This window comes from Amblyraja radiata, chromosome 12 (genome assembly GCF_010909765.2).
Source record: "Amblyraja radiata isolate CabotCenter1 chromosome 12, sAmbRad1.1.pri, whole genome shotgun sequence".
Classification (NCBI taxonomy): domain Eukaryota; kingdom Metazoa; phylum Chordata; class Chondrichthyes; order Rajiformes; family Rajidae; genus Amblyraja; species Amblyraja radiata.
In genome coordinates, this window is record NC_045967.1 from 59,732,174 (window position 1) to 59,755,344 (window position 23,171).

Below are 23,171 nucleotides of genomic sequence, written 5' to 3' on the forward strand. Positions count from 1 at the left end.
TGATAAATAGCAGTCAATGAGCCGACCCACCCACCCACACGTCTTTGGGATGTGTGACGTTATGTTACTTTTACCGGTCACTCATAGGTTCAGTCTATTTGAGCAAGTGGGTGGTGGCTGAGATGCAGGGAGAGGTTTAAAGTTCAGCGTGCGGTGAGTTAGATGGGTACAGGTTGATGCCACACTAGGACACACAGCCCATCTCCCACAGTGTCCCACCAGCCCAGATCTATGACGTTAGTGCGCTGCCTGACTGATCATCCTTACCATAGTCGCCCTCTTTCCCCAGGTTCCCATATCTCAGTACGCCAACTTGGTTGTCTATCACTTAACGAATGTCCTCAAATCTGACCAGCACGCTGACGTCATCTCCTCGGCCAGGTACGTCTCTCTGATGGTTGTTGGTGACTTTCACCTCACTTGCTGGGATCATATAGAAAGAACTATGTCCTCCTCACTTGCTGGCCCCAGGTACATAGAAACATAGAAAATAGGTGCAAGAGGAGGCCATTCGGCCCTTCAAGCCAGCACCAGCATTCATTGTGATCATGGCTGATCATCCCCAATCAATAACCCGTTCCTGCCTTCTTCCCCTATCCCTTGACTCCACTAGCCCCTAGAGCTCTATCTAACTCTCTCTTAAATCCATCCAGTAACTTGGCCTCCACTGTCCTCTGTGGCATGGAATTCCACAAATTCACAACTCTTTGGGTGAAACATAGAAACAAAGAAAATAGGTGCAGGAGTAGGCCATTCAGCCCTTCGAGCCTGCACCACCATTCAATGTGATCATGGCTGATCATCCAACTCAGTATCCTGTACCTGCCTTCTCTCCATGCCCCCTGATCCCTTTAGCCACAAGGGCCACATCTAACTTCCTCTTAAATATAGCCAATGAACTGGCCTCAACTACCTTCTGTGGCAGAGAATTCCAGAGATTCACCACTCTCTGTGTGAAAATGTTTTCCTCATCTCGGTCCTAAAAGATTTCCCCCTTATCCTTAAACTGTGACCCCTTGTTCTGGACTTCACTGGACTGAAAGTTTTTTTCTCACCTCAGTCTTAAATGACCCCCCCTTTATTCTAAGACTGTGGCCCCTGGTTCTGGACTCGCCCAACATTGGGAACATTTTTCCTGCATCTAGCTTGTCCAGTTCTTTTATAATTGTATATGTTTCTATAACATCCCTCCTTATCCTTCTAAACTCCAGTGAATACAAGCCTAGTCTTTTCAATCTTTCCTCATACGCCATCCCAGGGATCAATCTCATACAGGGAGTTCTGTCCTCCTCTACAAAGAAGGGTCCTGACCTGAAACATCACCTATCCATGTTCTCCAAAGATGCTGCCTGACCTGCTGAGTTACTCCAGCACTTTTTTTGTTAACAACTATCTGCAATTCTTTATGGCTACGCCCCCTGCAGTAGCAGAGCATGCCCACAGATGGCGCTGTCTACATGTACTTGAACTTCACCCTTCACCACTGTGAAACTCCATCACTGTGAATCTCCTCACTACTCCTCTCTTTGTTTTACCCTGCATGTGCTCCTGGAATTCTCCTGCCTTCTGCAATAACGTTTACCTTCTGCCGATGCGCAGGTTCCTCTGTCAAACAGTCAGCAACTTCACGGCTGAGGTTGGCAAAGCCTACAAACAGGTTGAAGAGAATAAGGAAGAGGCAGACTCAATGACAAACAAGGTGGGTCAATCGATCACGGGGATGAGAGCAGCCTCCCGTCTACCTGAGCCTAGCCCCTGACCCATACTCCCATCAATACTCTGTAATGCTGGGTGTTGACTAGTGTAAGGGGGAGGTTGGGAATCCCCACTGGCTGAGGTGATGAGAACATGCTTCTCTCTTGCAGTGTGAAATGTTGACCCGGAAACTGGACTCGTTGGTCAAGGCTCTGAGTGACGAATCTCAGGCACGGATTATCCCCGTGGGAACCTCTCCTCCATGCTCGGCCGGCCAGGGTGAGAGCAAAGCTGCTGAAACCGGAGGCAAACAAGACAGCAGGTCAGATGCAAACTCTGCTCCCAAAGGTTTCAAGTCGAAGGAAGAGCTCATGTTGCGAGCCAACAGTTTGAAGAAAGCTCTGAGGCAGATCATCAAGCAAGCAGAGAAAGGTAACACAGTGAGATCTCAGTCCAGGTGTTCACTCTGATGGTCAGCGCCTTGCACCTGTGATTGGACTAGGGGCAGACAGGGGCGAGGGGAAGGGCAGCATTAGGGCAGAGTAGATCTGGTATTTCTCTGCCACAGAGGCAGTGGAGGCCACTTCACTGGATGTTTTCAAGAGAGAGTTAGATTTAGCTCTTGGGGCTAATGGAATCAAGAGATATGGGGAGAAAGCAGGAACGGGGTACTGATTTTGGATGACAAGTCATGATCATATTGAATGGCTCGAAGGGCCGAATGGCCTACTCCTGCACCTATTTTCTATGTTTCTATTTACTTGATAGACTTAAAGTCTATAATTTTATTATAGACTTTTTATTATTGCATAAAAACAACATGGAATCAGGCCCTTTGGCCCACGCTAACCAATGATTACCCCGTACATTAGCTCGATCCTACACTCAAGGGGCAATTAACAATTCACAGAAGTCAATTGACCTCCAAACCTACACATCTTTGGAGTGTGGGAGGAAACCAGAGCACCCGAAGAAATCCACGCAGTCACGGGGAGAACGTACGTGACCAGCGTGGGTTTTCTCCTGGTGCCCCGGTTACCTCCCAAGCTCCCAGCTCATACAGTTTTGTAGGCTAATTGGCTTGGTAAAATTGTAAATTGTCCTTAATGTATGTAGGTTGGGGTTAGTTTGCAGGGATCGCTGGTCAGCATGGACTCAGTGGGTGGAAGGGCCTGTTTCCGTGCTGTATTTCTAAACTAAACTAAAATAGATTTACAATAGGATTGGGGTTTTAGAAGAGCAGCATGATTATAGTGGATCCACTAAGGACCAGCACGCAAAGAGGCATTGGAGATCTACCCTGGTCGATGACGTTATGGTCTTCCCCGACTGCAGTCAACATTCACCTTCTCTTCCAGTGGTTGATGAACAGAACAAGCAGAGCCAAGTGACGCACGGCTGCTGCCCGCCCAACGCCAACCCACCCGTCTTCAAGAGCGAGAGCACAGAGGAGCATGGACAAGGACACAAGAACACGGAGACACGTAAGTAAAGCAGCTTCTCTCTGACCGTGGACATCCCCCTCCGCATCATCCCCACCACCGCACCCTGTCCCCGACAGCTCACAGTCCCAATCACCATAGACGTGTAGAGAGGGTGGGGCTGGGGAGGAGCTGAGGTAGGTGTGAGATCCAACACCTTGCTACAAGTGCCATTGTCAGGAGCCGTTGGTCAGATGAGAAGCTGACTGACAAATCGGGACAGGAATGATGCCTGCAGGAAGATCTGATGAATGAATGACCTGGTGTTTTTGTGCAGATGACACAGATGTTCACAGGACACCTGGACAGGTAGACAGGTAGGAACGGATGTGAGGGATTGGGACAGCATGGTCAGCATGGACCAGTTGGGCCAAAGGGCCTGTTTCCGTGCTGTATGATTCTATAACTCTGTTTCACTTGTGATTCCTCGGGGAGTGAGATTTATGGCTGCACAGATGTTTCACCCCAAGGATGATCCCTTGTGTGACTACGGACAGATGTTTGATCCAATGGACTAGCACCAGGTGTGACTGTACAGAGGGGCAGATGTTTCCCCAAGACTCTGGAGCAGGTAGATGGGTCACCACGAGGCGTATACCTGATGTAGCCATTGCCAAGAGAGCTAGATAGGGCTCTTAATGTTAGCGGAGTCAGGGGATATGGGGAGAAGGCAGGAACGGGGTACTGATTGGTGATGATCAACCATGATCATATTGAATGGCGGTGCTGGCTCAAAGGGCCGAATGGCCTACTCCTGCATCTATTGTCTATTGAGGTGTGTGCATGGCAGGTGGGACCCTTGCTATGAGTGTCCAGGGGGACATTTGTTTTACAGGGGGGGGGGTCCTGTGACTGTACTCCCCACCTGATCCGTCTTCTATCGATTCACCAACAGTAGTGCGGAGCAGTACAGTGTCCTCCATGGCCTCCACCATCACTGTATCCTCCACAGTGTCCACCATCACGCTGGATCCATCGGATGGAACCAGTTCCACTGAGGACCTCAGCTCAGCGTAAGTGAAATACTTCTGAACCTGCCTGAGATGTGACCTGATGCTGAAGGAGCTCAGAGCATGGATCTCTTTTTTTTTTTTTTTCAAAATATACTTTATTCAATTGGTAAATATATACAATTCCTGAACCATTCAAACAAAATTCATCCGACATTTTCAGAGACTATACAAATTGTTTCCAGTACAATTTTTTTACATTTGTCAAATTTCACCAAACAGTCCCCCACCAGTGCTACTCTGTGGCCCCTGTCCAAGTAATAAATATATACAATGTGTACACAGTGTGAAAATTTCCATCTGACATTTCAAGTTCCACAAAAAAATGTCCCCCACCCGTGCCAGTCATGTGGCCCCCTGGCGTGGGATACCTTCCCTTAATTTAATTTGAGGGGCGTCTCCACCATACCGTGCCCCCCATGTCCAGCAGTGGAAGGACCCTAGACTGTGGCCCTCCCCCACCGAGCCTTGGCGTTGGCTGCACCAAGTCCCTTAGCACGTACTCCTGCAGTCTGCAGTGGGCCAGTCGGCAACATTCCCTGACGGACATCTCGCTCTGCTGGGTGGTGAGCAACGCTCGGGCAGACCAAAGAGCGTCTTTCACCGAGTTGATGACACTCCAGCAGCACTCGATGTCAGTCACTGAATGTGTCCCTGGGAACAGTCCGTAAATCACAGAGTCCTCTGTGACGTTCCAGGGACCCTTTCATACCTCTCCAGACTCGTTTTGCAAACCCACACTCTGCAAAGAGGTGGGCAACCGTCTCCTCTCCATAGCAACCGTCCCGGGGGCAGCGTGCGCTGGTAGTGAGGTTCCGACGGTGCAGGAAGGATCTAACTGGGAGGGCTCCCCTCACCGCCAGCCAAGCCAGGTCTTGGTGCTTGTTGGTCAGTTCTGGCGATGAGGCATTTTGCCAGACAAGCTGGGCAGTCTGCTCTGGGAACTACGCCACCGGATCCATCGAGTCCTTTCCCTGCAGTGCCTGCAGGACATTCCGTGCTGACCACTGCCCGATGGACTTGTGGTCAAAGGTGTTGGTCCGGAAGAACCTTTCCACAGACGTCAGATGGGGCGGCAATGTCCAGCTGACTGGCACATTGCGTGGCACCTGCGCCAGGCCCATCCTTCGCAACACTGGGGACAGGTAGAACCTCAGCAGGTAGTGGCACTTAGTGCCCACGTGCCTTGGCTCTACACTCTGCCTGATGCAGCCACACACAAAGGTGGCCATCAGGATGAGGGCGACGTTGGGCACGCTTTTACCCCCGTTGTCTGCCGACTTGTACATTGTGACCCGTCGCACCCGGTCCATCCTCGACCCCCAGATGTACTGGAAGACGGCCCGGGTGATCCCCGTGGCGTAGGAAGGAGGGACAAGCCACACTTGTGCCAAGTACAGCAGACCCGAGAGCACCTCACACCTGATGACCAAATATTTCCCGGTTATGGAGAGGGAGCGTTGCCTCCACAGCTCCAGCTTCCTCCCCACCTTGGCTATCCGCTCCAGCCAGTTCTTGTCACACGCCTCAGCCCCCCCGAACCAGATCCCCAGCACCTTCAAGAAGTCAGGCTTGATGGTGAAGGGGACGGAAGATCGGTCGGGCCAGTTGCCAAAGAGCATGGCCTCGCTCTTCCTGCGGTTCACCCTGGCTCCCGTGGCCGACTCAAACTGGTCACAGATGCTGATCAATCTGCGGACCGACCTTGGATCCGAGCAGAAGACGGCGACATCGTCCATGTACAGGGAGGTCTTGACCTGAATGCCCCCACTGCCTGGCAATGTCACTCCTCTTATGCTCGCATCCTTCCTGATGGACTCGGCAAAAGGTTCAATACAGCAGACAAACAAGACAGGAGAGAGAGGGCAACCCTGCCTGACTCCAGACCTTACAGGGAAACTGTCTGATTCCCACCCATTGATTTGGACTGCACTACGGATGTTGGTGTAGAGCAGTTTGATCCAATTTCGGATTCCCTCCCCAAAACCCATTTAGGAGAGCACGTCCCTCATGTACGTGTGCGATATCCTGTCGAAGGCCTTCTCCTGGTCCAAGCTGACTAGGCAGGCATCCACCCGTCTGTCCTGCACGTAGGCGATGGTATCTCTCAGCAGCGCTAGGCTGTCTGAGATTTTCCTGCCAGGTACAGCACAGGTTTGGTCCGGGTGGATCACCTGTCCCAGAGCAGACTTGACCCGGTTGGCGATGGCCTTAGACAGGATCTTGTAATCTACATTCAACAATGTTATGGGTCTCCAATTCTTTATATCCTTCCTCTCCCCATTCTGCTTGTAGATTAGGGTGATGCTGCCCTTCCTCATGGAGTCTGACATGCTGCCGGCTAGAAGCATGTCGTTGTACACTTCCAGCAGGTCCGGGCCCACCCAGTCCCACAGAGCCCAATACACTCGGCCGGTAAGCCATCGCTTCAGGGAGTTTTACTCGAGTCAATGGAGCGGATGGAGCCAGTCAGCTCCTCTAGGGTCAGTGGTTGGTCCAGACTCTCCTGCTTGCTGTCCTCCAAGACCTCCGTGATAGAGGACAGGAAGTTCTGGGAGGCGGTGCTGTCTGTGGCCTTTTGGTCATACAAATCCGAGTAAAAGGATTTGCAGACCCTCATCATGTCTGTCTGCGAGGATGCTACCGAGCTGTCCTCCTCCCTAAGGCTGTTGATCACAGAGCTCCCCCTGTGAACCTTATGGAAGAAGAAACGTGAGCACGTCTCATCCTGCTCCACATGGCGGACCCTGGATCGGAAGATGATCTTGGAGGATTCAGAGGTAAAGAGCCGAGCTTGCCGGTCCTTCACCTCTCTAAGTTCCTCCCTCACATCCACCCCCCCTCGACTGCAGAAGGAGCAGTTGTTGCAATTCTGTCTGGAGTTGGCACAATTCCCTCTGTCTCTGTCTTGCTCTCTGAACCCCTTTGGCTATGAAGAACCTCTTAATGTTCTCCTTGGTTGCTTCCCACCAGAGTGTCGGGGAGTCAAAGAGGGGCCTCACCGTTCTCCAACGTGCGTAGTCCCTCTTTAGCTCCTCAACGTTCTCTGGGGTCAACAGCTTCACATTTAACTTCCACGTCCCTCTGCCTGCCTTCCGGTCCTCCTGTAGGTGACAGGAAGCCTGAAGGAGGCAGTGGTCAGAGAAGAACACCGGCGTGAGGTCGGTGTGTCTCACCGTGACGGCCTTCGTGGTGAAGACGAAGTCTATCCGGGATCGGGCTGAACCGTCCGATCTCGACCAGGTGAACTGTGGCTGGGACCCGCCTGCAGGGTCACTGAAGGCGTCGTGCAGCTTTGCGTCTTTTACCGTTTCCATCAGGAACTTGGACGTGCTGTCCAGTCTGTTGTCGGCACTGCCGGATCGTCCAGCCGCATCAATGATGCAGTTGAAGTCTCCGGCCAGAACGAGCTGCCGGGACGTGGCCAACAGCACTGGGAGCTGCTGGAGAACGGCCAGCCGCTCGCTCCGCATGGGTGGGGCATACACATTAATCAGCCGGAGCGGAGAACCACGGTACATAACATCCACCACGAGGAGACGCCCCCCAACCACCTCCCTGACCTCAGTGATGGCGAAGTTCCCTCCCCGCAGCAAGTTCCCCAGGCCGGAAGCACGACAGTCATTGCCCCCCGACCACACCGACAGTCCGTGGGGCCACCAGCGCGACCACCTCCGATAGCAGCGGAGGTGTGGCAACCCGCACTCCTGTAGAAAAGTCACATCTGCCTTGACCTTGGCCAGGTACTGTAAGGCATTAACACATCGCGCAGTGCTCTTCACACTGCGCACGTTTAAGGATGCCAGTTTGAGCTCCATTCTCTTTTAGAGTCACTGGCCATTTTCCTGTTCCCTCATGCCCACCGCTTCGGTGAATTGCCTCACCTTTCCTGGGCTCAGATACCCGGCCTCCTCAACGGGTTGGGTTTCCCGTGTCGTAACCCGAGGTGTCGTTGGGGGGGGGCTGCTCGTTTTACCCCCTTCTGGGTGCGCCGCTTCCCCCGTCTCTCGTGGCTGGGGCTCAGTGACAGGCTTACTGCTCCCAGAAACTCGGAGCTGAGGCCCAATGGCCGCTGCACTGCTCCCGGTTGCCCGGAGCTGGGGCCCATCGGCCGCTACGATGCTCCCGGTTGCCCGGAGCTGGGGCCCATCGGCCGCTAAAATGCTCCCGGTTGCCCGGAGCTGGGGCCCAACTGCCACTGCACTGCTGTCGATGTCCTGGGGCCGGAGCCCCTTGACCACTGCTCTGCTCCTGCTCCCGATGTCTTGGGGCTGGAGCCCCTCGACCGCTGCACTGCTCTCGGTCTCCTGGTGCAGGTGTACAATCGGCCTGGACCTTCTCCTTTCCTCCCCGGTTTTCTTCTTGTGGGGTTTCCCGTTCGCCTCATCCTCCGACGAGGAGGAGAGGTTGCTGCCTTCTGTCAGGGAGAGAGACCGTTTTTTGGGGGGGTTTTCTTGCCATCCCCTTCTGGCCTCTGCTCCGTGTGCTGACCCTTCTGGTGTTTTTTATACTTCACCGTCGTCCAAATCTGCTCTCCCCCCTCCTCCATCGACTCTCCCTCCTGGGCTTGGTGCTGGATTTCTCCTGGCACTTGGGGGCTCGAGGTGGTTGAGGTGGTTGAGGTGGTTGGGCTGTCCTCATCCCTGTTTCCCCTTTCTGCTGGGGACTTGGCAGTGGTAGTGGGTGTCTCACCTACCCTGGGGGTGCTGGAAGCCACCCCTCTTGTTGCCTGTGCGTATGTGCAGGCTCTTTTTGGGCAGGCCCTGTAAAGGTGGCCTCCCTCCCCACACAGGTTGCAGTTCTTGCTGGCCTGACAGTCTTTTGTCTCGTGGCCCTCCATTTTGCAGTTTTTGCAGACCACTGCAGTGCATTGGGCCATCACATGCCCAGGCTTGTTACATCTTCTGCATACTCTGGGCTGCCCCACGTAATTTAAATATCCTCGGTTTCCTCCAATTGCGAACACCGATGGAGGGTGGAGGAGAGTTCCTTCCTTGTCCACCCTCAGCTTTACCTAGACCTGCCGCTTGCTCGTCCAAATCCCATGCAGATCCTTCACGTCCACGCTGTTCCCTGCTCCGTCGACGTAGCGAGCAAGGAAGGTGAGGACATCCACTACGGGCACATGTGGGTTGAACATATGCACCGTGATCGTCCTTTCTTTTTGGTTTGGGAGGGTGAAGAGTGGCTGCACCTTCAGCAACGACAGCGGAGCTTCATTCCCCTTCTCCTGGAAATACTTTATCAACTTTTGCCACCCTGTCGGAAGCACAAATGTAACGTCGAAGTATCCGTTACCCGGGAAGTCCTGGAGGCAGTAGATATCCCTGGGCTCGAACTTGCAGGTCTCCAGCAAGACCTTCTTTACAAAGGTATCTCGACTGAAGGGCATCCCCTCGCTGAGATCCTTGACACTAATCCTGAGGGTATTGCAGATACCCTGTCCTCTAGCTCCCATTGCAGCCGCCATTGCTACGATTTTACACCGCAATCTGCAGCGCTTGTCCTTAATGGACCGCCAGGACTGTTCTAACAAGAACAGATCCCTTTCCCTGTTCTAACAAGAACAGACGCTCTCTTTTAGCACTCTTTTACCACTGATAAGAACAGATACTACACTTGATCTTAGCCAAAAGGCCAAGAAGCATGGATCTCACTCACAGACGGCTGGATCTCACTCACAGACGGCTGGCACAATTCACAATCTTCAAAACCACTTCACTTTTGCTAAAACACTTTTGACATAAACTGACAAAAATAAATTTCTTGGGGGGGTTCTGGGAAAGGAAATACTTTAGGTATTTATTTACAATTGTATGTATAACGTACGTTTACAAGTCCGTTACACGAGGGAACAGTTATCAAATAAATTACCCATTACTCTGTCCCAGAGATCATTCCCTAGGTTAAGGTCATAAGGTCATGTGATAGGAGCAGCAGAATGAGGCCATTAGGCCCATCAAGTCTACTCAATTCAAGTCAAGAGTCAAGAGAGTTTTATTGTCATGTGTCCCAGATAGAACAATGAAATTCATGCTTGCTGCAGCACAACACAATATGTAAACAGGAGATAAAAGTTCAGTGTGTTTATATACCATAGACCATATATATTCAGGATTCAAGAGATACACGAGAGTTTATTGTCATGTGTCCCTGATAGGACAATGAAATTCATGCTTTGCTTCAGCACAACAGAACATAGTAGACATTGACTACAAAACAGATCAGTGTGTTCATATAAAAAATAAATAAACAGATAAAGTGCAATAGGCTGTTATAGTTCAGAGTTTGTTTGATGACAAGTTTTATAGACTGATGGCTGTGGGGAAGTAGCTGTTCCTGAACCTGGATGTTCCAGATTTCAAGCTCCTGTACCTTCTTCCCAATGGCAACGGAGAGATGAGTGTGTGACCAGGATGGTGTGGGTCTTTGATGATGTTGGCAGCCTGCCAATATGGATCAATCATGGCTGATCCATCTCTCCCTCCTAACCCCTGACACCCGCACTAATCATCGATGGGTTGGTGGTGAAGAGAGTCAACAGTGTTATGTTCCTGTGCGTGCATGTTACTGATGGCCTGGCCTGGGCCCAGAACATTTATGCAAGGAAGGGTTTATATACTGATGTTCTGCATGTTGAAGAAGCACATTGAGGTGCAGCACGAAGTACCAAGTTACAGAATAAATCTCACACTGCCACCCTGGGAAACATCTTCACTGTGTCTACACAGAGCGAGCAAATGGGAGCACGTTTTCTCGGGGTAAATTGTTATATAAATAGTCATAGTATTTTTAATATATTATTTATCTGTGAATAGAATTAAGGTAACAAATAGTATGAGTGTAATAAATAGATGCATGGCAGGGCACCACATGGCAGGGCATCACATGGCAGGGCACCACATGGCACCACATGGCAGGGCATCACATGGCAGGGCATCACATGGCACCTCATGGCAGGGCACCACATGGCACCTCATGGCAGGGCACCACATGGCAGGGCATCACATGGCAGGGCATCACATGGCACCACATGGCAGGGCACCACATGGCAGGGCACCACATGGCAGGGCACCACATGGCAGGGCATCACATGGCAGGGCACCACATGGCAGGGCACCACATGGCAGGGCACCACATGGCACCACATGGCAGGGCATCACATGGCAGGGCATCACATGGCAGGGCACCTCAGACCTCGGGAAACAGCTCGGTGATGTGGACACTTACTGTGTCTTCCCAAAGCTTTGTTGAGGCTGCCTCACCTGCAGTGCTGTGTGCAGTTCAGGGCTGCAATGTCCAAGAGAGTGAGGCAGGTTGACCAAGCTGATGGCAACGGCAGGGTGAATGGCAAGTTATGACCAGCTGCATGAAGTGGTGTTGGAAACTTAAGAGGTGCTCAAATGTATTGGATCACATCCATCAGGTTGAAACTGGCTTCCATCTCAGGTTGACCGACTTGGTTATGGTGGAAGCTGATTCTAAAGGAGACATTCATTCACAAGGTCCATGAATGGAACTCGTCTGCAGGGCTTCAGGGTAAAATCTGAGTCCAAGTTAAATAGGGTTTGTAAAGGGCTAGTACGGGACTGATAGGTTGAAAGGCCAGCTTCTACGGGTAATATTCCATGATTGAGAATGAGTTTCCATGGAGACGATGCCTGAGCTCTCTGTCTTTGGTTCTAGATCATTCTCTGAGAAATGTGTCATGAACAATTACTTTGGCATCGGATTGGATGCCAAGATATCGCTGGAGTTCAACAACAAGAGGGACGAGCACCCAAAAAAATGCAGGTGGGTGATCTGGCCCCTCACCGGGACCCCTCACCGGGACCCCTCACCGGGACCCCTCACCGGGACCCCTCACCGGGACCCCTCGCCGGGACCCCTCGCCGGGACCCCTCGCCGGGACCCCTCGCCGGGACCCCTCGCCGGGACCCCTCGCCGGGACCCCTCGCCGGGACCCCTCACCAGGACCCCTCCATGGACCCCTCACCGGGACCCCTCGCCGGGACCCCTCACCGGGACCCCTCCTCTGGGGCCCACTCTAACCTCCTCCCCTGGGGCCCCAGTCTCACTCTCCTCCTTGGCCCCAGTCTCACTCCCTCCCCCTGAGTCCTGCTCCTTGTTCGTGTGACAGAACCCAGACCGGTCCAGGTCTGGCCCAGTCTTGCCTCTGCCATGTGCAGGACTGATGCAGTCCTCCTCTGCCCCCCCCCCCCCCCACTCCATGTGTCCTGGTGTTTCAATCATCGATCGAGGGCTGTTCCAGGATACCCCCCTCCCTGCACGGAGCCAGGCACACGGATCTGAGCCTAACTCTGACAATTGTCCATGTGCCTGTTGTAACTAACTTGGCCCAGATTCCATGTCTTGTGTGTATGGACAAAGACTGCTGAAGGTCTACTCCAGAGCGTGCTTGTGTGAATGGTGCAACCGTTACCAAACTGGGCCTGGACACATTGTGGTGTTAAATTCTATTGTGCTTCCTCTGACCAGAAGTCGAACCAAGAACATGATGTTGTACGGAGTCCTCGGCACCAAAGAACTTCTCCAGAGAACGTACAAGAACTTAGAGCAGCGAGTCCATTTGGAGGTAGGGAGCTGCTTGCCAGGGATGGCTGGGGCAGGGGTTTGCAGGACCACTCACTAACCTGATTCACCTGCACTTCCTGATTCACCTGCACTCTGGAAATCCCAGTGTAATTGGCCCTGGCTAACTCAGGAAATCCCAGTGTAAATGGCCCTGGCTAACTCAGGAAATCCCAGTGTAAATGGCCCTGACTAATTCAGGAATACAGCAGGAAAGTGATGGGTTAAGGGACATCGCTTCACCGAGTAGGAGATGAAAAACAAGTTTATCTATAGTCTCATCTATGCTGCACCTTCCCTTAGAATGGTTGTGTAGAGAGGGCTTTCATATGTATGCTGCTGATCCATCCTCAGACCTATCTGTGTGGAGCGTGTCCATTCTCTCTGTGACTGCCTGGGTTTCTACCGGGTGCTCTAATCCACCCCCCCCCCCCCCCCCCCCCCCCCCCCATAGGCATGCACATTGGTCGCTGTGTTGGCCTTAGTGTGGGTGAGTGGTAAAAACTGGGGAGTTGGGGGTTTGTGGGGAGGATATGGATAATGGGATTAATGTAGGAAAAAGTGAATGGATGGCTGATAGTCGACATAGACTCGATGGGCTGAAGGGCCTGTTTCCATGCTGTATCATATGATCATGAGACATAGGAGCAGAATTATGCCATTCGTCCCATGAAGTCTACTCTGCCATTCAATCATGGCTGATCTATTTTTCCCTGTCAACCCCATTCCCCTGCCTTCTTCCCATAACCTTTGGCACCCTTAAGGGCCTGTCCCACTTAGGCAATTTTTTAGGCGACTGTCGGCGACAGTCAGTCGTAGCAGGACGACGAAATGGACCCACCCTACGACAATGTCTACGATAAGTTACCACGTAGCTGGCGTCAAGCTGCGACAAGCTTCGTCAACCGGCCACACGATTCCTCGCGACTTGGGACGTCCACCTACGGCCACACCTACGACAACCGCGACCATACCTACGACAACCGCGACCACACCTACGACAACCGCGACCACACCTACGACAACCGCGACCACACCTACGACAACCACGACCAAACCTACGACAACCGCGACCACACCTACGACAACCGCGACCACACCTACGACAATCACGACCACACCTACGACAACCGCGACCACACCTACGACAACCGCGACCAAACCTACGACAACCGCGACCAAACCTACGACAACCGCGACCACACCTACGACAACCGCGACCACACCTACGACAACCTTCAACCGCACAGGCGACAACCTTCAACCACACAGCGGACAAGCTACGATAACCAAAGTCAACTTACCTCCATCCGCGACAAGCTATGACAAGCTGCGACTCTGTCGAAGACAACTGAAGACAACTGAACACTTCTCATGACGCCGGTACTGTTGCCGGTTGACGTAGGTTGAAGCCAATAGAGGTCATGATCCGGTGACAACCAACATCACCTGGAGTCATCCTGGCGACAACCTACGATAGCACCTATGACAGGAGAAGACAGCCAACGTCAAGCCCACAGTCGCCGCAAGGTTTTGAACATTTCAAAATCCAGCGGCAATAAGGAAAAAGTTACGACACTTGAGGATTCATCTCACGACAATACAGGCATCACCCCGCCACCAGGTGGTGACAACCTATTTTAGGACAGGCCCTTAACTATTCAAGAATGTATCAATCTCCACTTTAATAATACCCAATGACTAATGCCCCTGTCCCATTTAGGAAACCTGAACGGAAACCTCTGGAGACTTTGCGCCCCACCCAAGGTTTCCGTGCGGTTCTCGGAGGTTCCCGGAGGTTTTTGTCAGTCTCCCTACCTGCAACCTCCGGCAACCACCTGCAACCTTTGGGAACCGCACGGAAACCTTGGGTGGGGCGCAAAGTCTCCAGAGGTTTCCGTTCAGGTTTCCTAAGTGGGACAGGGGCATTAGTCTCTGTAGCAACGGTTCACCACCCTCTGACTAAAGAGATTCCTCCCCACCTCCTTTCTAAAGGTACTTCCTTTCATTCTGAGGCTATGACCTATGGTCCTAGGCTCTCCCAGCACAGGAAACATCCTCAATGTCTATGACTGTGTGACTCTAGCCCCGTGGCACACTCACAGACAGAAAATGGCATGTTAATGGCTACTCTCATTTCTGTTCCCCAGCCATTTGACTGTGTGCACCAGTATGTTTGTTGCCCCTAGAACCTGGGCTGTTACTTTCTGCTGTTTGACCATTGCTGTGCTCTGGCCCCTGCCTGATCGGTCCGTCAACTGCTGGGCCGATAGACGTGTCCAGGTGCCGGTCGGTCCTAGTGCTCCCACCAGGGTGAATGTGCTTCTGTTTTACAGTGTGACGGAGTCTCCATCTCACTCCCCAGTCTACAGGGATTGGCTGTACTCAACATCCCGAGCTACGCTGGTGGAATCAACTTCTGGGGAGGAACAAAGGAGAATGATGTGAGTAACACTGAGAACCATGTGGTCCATTGAAGGCAGGTGTATGTAGACACTGTGTGATACTAGTCACTAGATGGTACACAGACACACACACAGTGCACGAGTGCCCCAACACCCCAGTGACCAGACCCATGCATGAAGGACTAGCTCCAGTGAGAGATATGAAGTGTAACTCAGTTGACTGACCACTGGCATTAGTGAACACATCACAAACTAGAACATAGCAAATAGAACTGAACACCACAGGAACAGGCCCTTCAGCCCACAATGTCTATGTCGGCCATGATGCTAAGTTGAACTGATCTCATCTGCCTGCACATATCTACAGTATATCCTCCTGTTCCTTGCCATTCATGTGTCTAAATACCTCTTGAACGTTGCCACCATATCTGCTCCCACACTCTCACAGGAAGAACATGTAAACTCCACACAGACAGTGCTGGATATCAGGATAAATCCCATTTGGCAGGAACTGTGAGCAGCTGATCTCCACGGACAAGTGTCTCCACTATGGTTCCACTCCCCCGTGTTGATGTGTAGCTGGCTCAGTCAGTAATTGTCCAGTCCCTGGCAGTGACTGTAAATGTTATTCCAGAGTTACGGAGCTCCATCCTTCGATGACAAGAAGCTGGAGGTCGTGGCAGTGTTTGGCAGCATCCAGATGGCAGTCTCCAGAGTGATCAACCTGCAGTATCACCGGATAGCACAGGTACGTGTCGTGGTTAGTACAGACAGGTGTAGTGATTAGTTCAGGTGAGCAGAGACCAATGCAGAACACATCCAATACTGTACAAGGCAGAACATAAACAGGTAGCAGAGATCTGGAACAGCCAGGGTTAAGGGGCACTATTTGGTTTACGGGGAGACTGAGGCAGACATTAACGCACACCTTTGCCAACCTAGGTGTAACAGATGGGGAGGCTGCAAGAGTGATATAGTGGGCTGAGGAGACTTTGTTTGGTGTGGGCGTTGGGCTGAAAGGTCTGTTTCCATGCTGAATGACGCTATGTAAGAGACAGCCCCCAGGTAGCACAGGTGTGACTCACTGCGCCCCAGGAAAACACGGTAAGGCAGGTACGGGATACTGAGTTGGATGATCAGCCATGATCATATTGAATGGCGGTGCAGGCTCGAAGGGCCGAATGGCCTACTCCTGCACCTAATTTCTATGTTTCTATGTTTCTAAGATGGGGGATAGCAGATGGAAACAAGGACTATATAACACTGGTGCATTGTAGCTGGGCACCAGATAGGGGCAGCGGGATTGGAAAATGTTTTTTTTGGGGGACAATACTGAGAGTCGATAATACTCCTAGAATTATCGATAATATACTAGGAGAGCTGGGACAGCGACTGTGAATCTGGAGGAGCAGGTGCAATATAAAGAAAGACACAAGAAGCTGGAGTAACTCAGCGGGACAGGCAGCATCTCTGGAGAGAAGGAATGGGTGATGTTTCGGTTCGAGACCCTTCTTCAGACAGGAGTGGCCTCACTTTTGGATCTCTGCTGTAAGAACCAAGGGCTTGCAACATCAGATTAATGTGGGTCTGAGTGACGGATTCTGCTCGGTTTTGTGGACTTTGCACTTTTACACTCTGCCCTGTCACACCCTCCCCCCTAACATATTTGTAAAGTCTCAACGTAAATGCATCTTGGTGGAAGGAATCTGTGCTGGGAGTGGTGACACTGCCACCTGCTGGCGACACACTGCGCTCCATTCTGAGATTCATTCGGAACAGAGTTTTGGAAACTGTACAACACTCCACCTACAAGAGATCTTCTTCTTGCGTACAGCGTGCACAGCCTAAAGTTGTACGACAACTTGTTCTATTTGATCTTACTTGATTGTGCACGCCGGGTTGATTGCATTCGTCGAAACAGGGCGGACCACGTGAAGGTTGCAATCTCCCACCCAGTTTGATGATCCAAGTCTTGGGTTGCAAGATTTTCTGAGCAGGTTTGGCCTGTCCATGTTGGTATTTGGAGGAATGAGATGGGAGTTTGAAGCCAATGGCTGGATTCGGAGTGGGATTCTGACAGCATGGTGGCTGAGGGACATCTAGCTCGGACTGGGAGCCCAGTACCGGAGTGTTGGGATGGGGGGGGTTGAGTGGAAGAAAGCTTGTTCACTATTCCCCGCTGTGTTTTCTTGCAGTGCCGCATGGTTAAGATCACCATCAGTGGAGACGAAGGTGTCCCAGTGCAGGTGGACGGAGAAGCCTGGATCCAGCCACCAGGAATGATCAAGATACAGCACAAGAACAGGGCCCAAATGCTGACCCGGGACAGGGTAAATATCCACCGCTGCTTCTTTCCTGCTTTAACCTAGGCCCGTAAGGTTCAGGCAGTCACTAGAACAATTTCAGTAACGTGGACAAATTTAAGATTTTCTAGAAGTGAAATGGAGAAAGTCCTCAGCGGATTCCAAATGCGTGCAGGCAAATAGTTGAGACTTGAGTCAGGGGTCTTTATGAATGATATATGATATTGGTATCATTTAAAAATAAATTGGATAGGCATATGGATAAGAAGGGAATGGAGGGTTATGGTAAGTGCAGGCAGGTGGAACTAAGGGAAAAAAGTTGTTCGGCACGGACTTGTAGGGCCGAGATGGCCTGTTTCCGTGCTGTAATTGTTATATGTTATATATATTATACCTTGCCCAAGACTAATTTGTGTTGCTATGAGACGCCTCCAGGCTGCAACAGAAAGGCTATATGATCAATAACAACAGGGAAATTTGGTACTTAGATGTTTGAGACTGTGTGGAAAGCTATGAGATCCTGACTCAGGGTACTTCAACCGATTGAGGTGGGACTTTGGAAGCTTTAGTGGACTTGAGCCATGTCAGTTCACAGTCTGTTCTGTCCACCTCTCCACTCTTCCCTTGATTACCCAACCTCTCCGCACTGGACACTACCATATCACACAAATCAAAAGCAAACAATAGACAATAGATAATAGGTGCAGGAGTAGGCCATTCGGTCCTTCGAGCCAGCCCCGCCATTCAATGTGATCATGGCTGATCATCCCCAATCAGTACCCCGTTCCTGCCTTCTCCCATATCCCCTGACTCCGCTATTTTCCTTTCCCTGCCTTAAAAACGAAACTGCTGGAGGAACTCGGTGGGTCGAACAGCGGAGGTGTAAGGGAAGGGTTTTGGGTTGAGATTCTACTTCCTGTTTGGTCCTTGTGTGGTAATTTTATCATTCTCCACACTCCATCTGTAAAATGTATGTAACCAACAAGTTTTGTTGTTCACCAAAAATGTATTGAGTGGCCTTTAAGAGCATCTCCACAATAAACTACCTCTTGCGCTCAGGCTGTGTTTGAATTTACCAGGGTGGCACTAACATCAAAGCTCTTCACAGCATCTCAGTGCAGGGATAATAATAAACCAAGGCCAATACTAACCAACCATTATTATCTGAATGATGACCGATTAGGAAAAGGGGAGATGCAACGAGACCTGGGTGTCATGGTACACCAGTCATTGAAAGTAGGCATGCAGGTGCAGCAGGCAGTGAAGAAGGCGAATGGTATGTTAGCATTCATAGCAAAAGGATTTGAGTATAAGAGCAGGAAGGTTCTACTGCAGTTGTACAGGGTCTTGGTGAGACCACACCTGGAGTATTGCGTACAGTTTTGGTCTCCTAATCTGAGGAAAGACATTCTTGCCATAGATGGAGTACAGAGAATGTTCACCAGACTGATTCCTGGAATGTCAGGACTTTCATATGAAGACTGAATAGACTCGGCTTGTACTCGCTAGAATTTAGAAGATTGAGGGGGGATCTTGTCAAAACACAAAATTCTTAAGGGGTTGGACAGGCTAGATGCAGGAAGATTGTTCCTGATGTTGGGGAAGTCCAGAACAAGGGGTCACAGTTTAAGGATAAGGGGGAAATCTTTTAGGACCGAGATGAGGAAAACATTTTTCACACAGTGAGGGGTGAATCTCTGGAATTCTCTGCCACAGAAGGTAGTTGAGGCCAGTTCATTGGCTATATTTAAGAGGGAGTTAGATGTGGCCCTTGTGGCTAAAGGGATCAGGGGGTATGGAGAGAAGGCAGGTATAGGATACTGAGTTGGATGATCAGCCATGATCATATTATAATTGTTATATGGTTATATGGTTATATTGAATGGCGGTGCAGGCTCGAAGGGCCGAATGACCTACTCCTGCACCTATTTTCTATGTTTCTATGTTTCTAACCATCTAGTCTTTCTTGCTGGGCCAGCACTTCTCATCCCATTGAAACAGAGAGTGGGATGTGTACAAAGTGGAAATGAAGGAGATGAGGAAGAGCATGTTTGGAAATAGAAAATGAGAAGGGTGGATGCTGGGCTGGAGTGGGTTGAATACAAATGCAGATGCTGGTTTATACCAGAGATGGACACATATTCATTGGGTCAAGTCATTGGGTATTTTTAAGGCGGGGATTGATAGGTACTTGACCAGTAAGTGTGTCAAGGTTTATGCAGAGAAGGCAGGAGAATGGGATTGAGAATGAAAGATAGATCAGCTGTGACTGAATGGAAGAGTAGACTCAATGGACCGAATGGCCTACTTCTGCTCCTATGACTTATGAACATGAAAATTCTGGAGTAACTCAGCGGGCCGGGCAGCATTTCTGTCATAAGGATAGGTGATGTTTTGGGTTTGGAAACTTCCTCAGATGGAATGAGCACGTTGCTTCATTTATGGAGCCAATGGAGGGGATTTTGCTGTGATATCTTTGACCTTGAAATGTGATGGTAAACCTACAAATGTGGCTGGTTCTTCACACGTTCTCCTCCTCCTCAGGCTTTCGAAAGCACCTTAAAGTCCTGGGAGGTGAAGTGCAAAGGGGACTCACTGAGGCAGCTGGCTCGGCCCCGACTGAACTCCCAGCAATCCATGGAGTTCCTCACAGAGGAGGAGGTGACAGACATGCAGCAGTTTGCCCAGATGGCAGAGACCTTGATCAACAGGTAGGAGCCAGGACCAGGGCATTGTGCCAGGAGCTCACTCACCCTGACCACCAGGTAGAATAACCCAGGACCAGGGCACTGTGCCAGGAGCTCACTCACCCTGATCACCAGTCGGACCCAGATCGGTCTGAAGAAAGACCTTGACCCAAAACATCCGCTACCCATGATGTCCAGAGATGCTGCCAGACCCGTTGAGTTACTCCAGCGCTTTGCTTCTCTTTATGCCAGAACTAAGGGCTACATACCAGGAGCCCACTAACCTTCATCAGATGGACAGCTATTGATCAGACAGCCATCATCATTAGTGAAGTTCCTTAAAGGGAAACAATGACGCAGGAGGTAGAACCGCTGACTCACGGCACTAAAGACCTGAGTTTGATCCTGACTATGGCTGCTGTCTGTGTGGAGTGAGCATGTTCTCCCTGTGACCACGTGGGTTTCCTCCGGGTGCTCCGGTTGCTTCCCACATCCCAAAGACATGCAGGTTGATTTGTTATGAGCTCAGACAATTAGTCATCAACCCATTTCATTAATATTAATCCACACTGTAGGGTTCCCAGCTACCTACCCTGTACGTCATGGTTTTGCTCAGGAACTGAGCACTGTGGGGAAAGTGCTGGGGGAAGGGGAATGATGTAGAGGAACATTCATGATGGGGATGAATGGTGGAGCAGGCCTGAAGGGTCAGCTGGCCAACTCCTGCTCCCATCTCCTTCACTCTAATGTTCGTACACAAGGGGTGGGGTGGGAGATTGCAACCTTCGCGTGGTCCGCCGTGTTTCGACGAATGCAATCAACCTGGCGTGCACAATCAAATAAGATCAAATAGAACAAGTTGTCCAACTTTAGGCTGTGTACGCCACACACAAGAAGAAGTACAAGACACAAGGGGTCAGGTACACCAGTGCCTTTACCAGTCTGAGGGCTGCCAGGAGAACCTACATGTCTGCATTATAAATGTCAGAGACAGTTTTGTCCCAGCTGTTATCAGGCAACTGAACCATCCTATCAACAACTGGAGAGTGGTCCTAGCTGCTATCTACCTCATCGGTGACCCTTGGACTATCTTTCATTGGACTTCACGGATTGATGTTGCACTAAACGTTATTCCGTTTAAGATTCAGATTCAACCTTTATTGTCATTGTGCAGTGTACAGTACAGAGACAACGAAATGCAGTCGTACATATGTATGTTCAGTGTAGATGCCCTGGCTGTAATCCATGTGACTGGTTAGCACGCAACAAAAGCTTTTCACTTTACCTTGATACATGTGACAATAATCTAAACTAAACAAAACTAGACTAGATGCAAAATGAGTTATACACTGGCAACACAATGACAAAAACATAATGAAACAATGGTGATTAATTCTGATGAAATATTTAGCTGTCGGTGTGGTTGAACCGGGGGGTCCATGTGTGAGGGGAGTAAACGACCTGCACAAGGTGACCCAGACACTAGCGTAGAGACTAGTGCATCCTCCACATTGCAGTGAGCGAGCTGCCAGTTGTACGTCGCTGCGCTGTACGTGCTGGGTTAACGTGACGGTAACATTGCTGCTTTACAGAGTGCACCATGCGGCAGAGAGACATGCGCTCGTTGAACAGGAGCTGGCTCACGCAGTCAATGCCTGCTCACACCTGCTGAGTGAGGTCCTGTCCAAGCAAAACACAACTGAGGTGAGTCACGTTTACTCAGTGCCGCCCCCTGGTCCCTCGAAACATCCAGAGGATTCTCTGTACAGTGTAGCGCTCCTCGACAACAACATGGGTCATGTACACAGTAGAGCACTGTCCTGTCAGTCATTCCCAGCGACGGTACAGGATGGGTCTGATACAGGGTAACCCCTCCAATTTTAGACATATACAGGTAAGGAATGTCCCTGAGAAGCTTCTCCCCAACACCACAATCTCATCCCAGAACTCTGTGTGTGTGTGTGTGTGTGTGTGTGTGTGTGAGTGAGGTTTGCGTGTGTGGGTGCGCATCTGAGAGTGAGGTTTGTGTGTGTGTGTGTGTTTGTTTGTGTGGGTGTGTGTTTGTTTGTGTGTGTGTGTTTGTGTGTGGGTGTGTGTTTGTTTGTGTGTGTGTGTGCATGTGAGAGTGAGGTGTGTATGTGTGTGTGTGCGCATGTGAGAGTGTGCGTGCATGTGTGTGTGTTTGTGTGCATGTGTGTGTTTGTGTGCATGTGTGTGTGTGTGTGTGTGTCCGTGTGTGTGTGTGTGTGTGTCCGTGCGTGTGCGTGTGCGTGTGTGTGTGTGTGTGTGTGTGTGTCCGTGTGTGTGCGTGTGCGTGTGTGCGTGTGTGTGTTCCCATCAGGACACAGGACGTGACTTCAGAATTCCAGGCAAACGTACTCGTTTCACTGGAAATGTACACTGACATTTTAATAGAAATCACAAAAGATTGTACATTGCCAGCTGAAATATTCACTGTTAGGAAAGTGTAATTTAATATTAGTCCGTTATGAATAAGTCAGCACATGTATCTGGGCCTGAGGAACATTAGACTGAAAGGGCTCTGATGGCACTGTAGATGTGAGGTTTGCATCCTGTCTCTCCACATACATAGGTGTTGCTATTCTGGGGTCTACACAACTCTCTTCACAGGTGGGCATTTGCCCGCCCACATCTGTACCAAATGATCACGCTCCCTGCTGCCCACTTACCCAGTCCTTGTGTTTCTCCCAGGCTATCAGCAGGAGTGTGGTCGTGGATATCTTCATCAGTGTTAAAGCCCTTTGCACGGAGACGAAGGCACTGCTCGATGGCAAGCTGCTGGTATGTAATGGGCGGATGGGATTTCCTGGCACCTTCTCCTGTACACACATCACTGGTTCCCATTGACCATCATTGGCTTCTAGCTTTCTGTAGTCCTATTGCCTCATTGATTAGTGCGGGTGTCAGAGGTTATGGGGAGAAGGCAGGAGAATGGGGTTGAGAGGGAGAGATGGATCAGCCATGATTGAATGGCAGA

The 23,171-nt window shown here is 50.7% G+C and overlaps 1 protein-coding gene and 1 pseudogene across 2 annotated transcripts in view; one reads left to right on the plus strand and one right to left on the minus strand.

Moving 5' to 3' along the window:
- The window catches only part of LOC116979259 (diacylglycerol kinase eta-like), a 116,636-nt gene that overhangs the window by 88,298 nt on the left and 5,167 nt on the right, over positions 1 to 23,171 (plus strand). For both annotated transcript variants that reach the window (XM_033030865.1, XM_033030867.1), the window contains exons 13-25: positions 290 to 381; positions 1,600 to 1,699; positions 1,866 to 2,127; positions 3,054 to 3,179; positions 4,072 to 4,189; positions 11,873 to 11,980; positions 12,686 to 12,782; positions 15,115 to 15,222; positions 15,818 to 15,931; positions 17,379 to 17,513; positions 20,031 to 20,197; positions 21,766 to 21,877; positions 22,886 to 22,975. In XM_033030865.1, coding sequence (XP_032886756.1) covers positions 290 to 381; positions 1,600 to 1,699; positions 1,866 to 2,127; positions 3,054 to 3,179; positions 4,072 to 4,189; positions 11,873 to 11,980; positions 12,686 to 12,782; positions 15,115 to 15,222; positions 15,818 to 15,931; positions 17,379 to 17,513; positions 20,031 to 20,197; positions 21,766 to 21,877; positions 22,886 to 22,975 — 1,629 coding nt within the window. The remainder of the gene's footprint in view (positions 1 to 289; positions 382 to 1,599; positions 1,700 to 1,865; positions 2,128 to 3,053; positions 3,180 to 4,071; positions 4,190 to 11,872; positions 11,981 to 12,685; positions 12,783 to 15,114; positions 15,223 to 15,817; positions 15,932 to 17,378; positions 17,514 to 20,030; positions 20,198 to 21,765; positions 21,878 to 22,885; positions 22,976 to 23,171) is intronic.
- LOC116979443 lies at positions 9,724 to 9,835 on the minus strand (annotated as a pseudogene).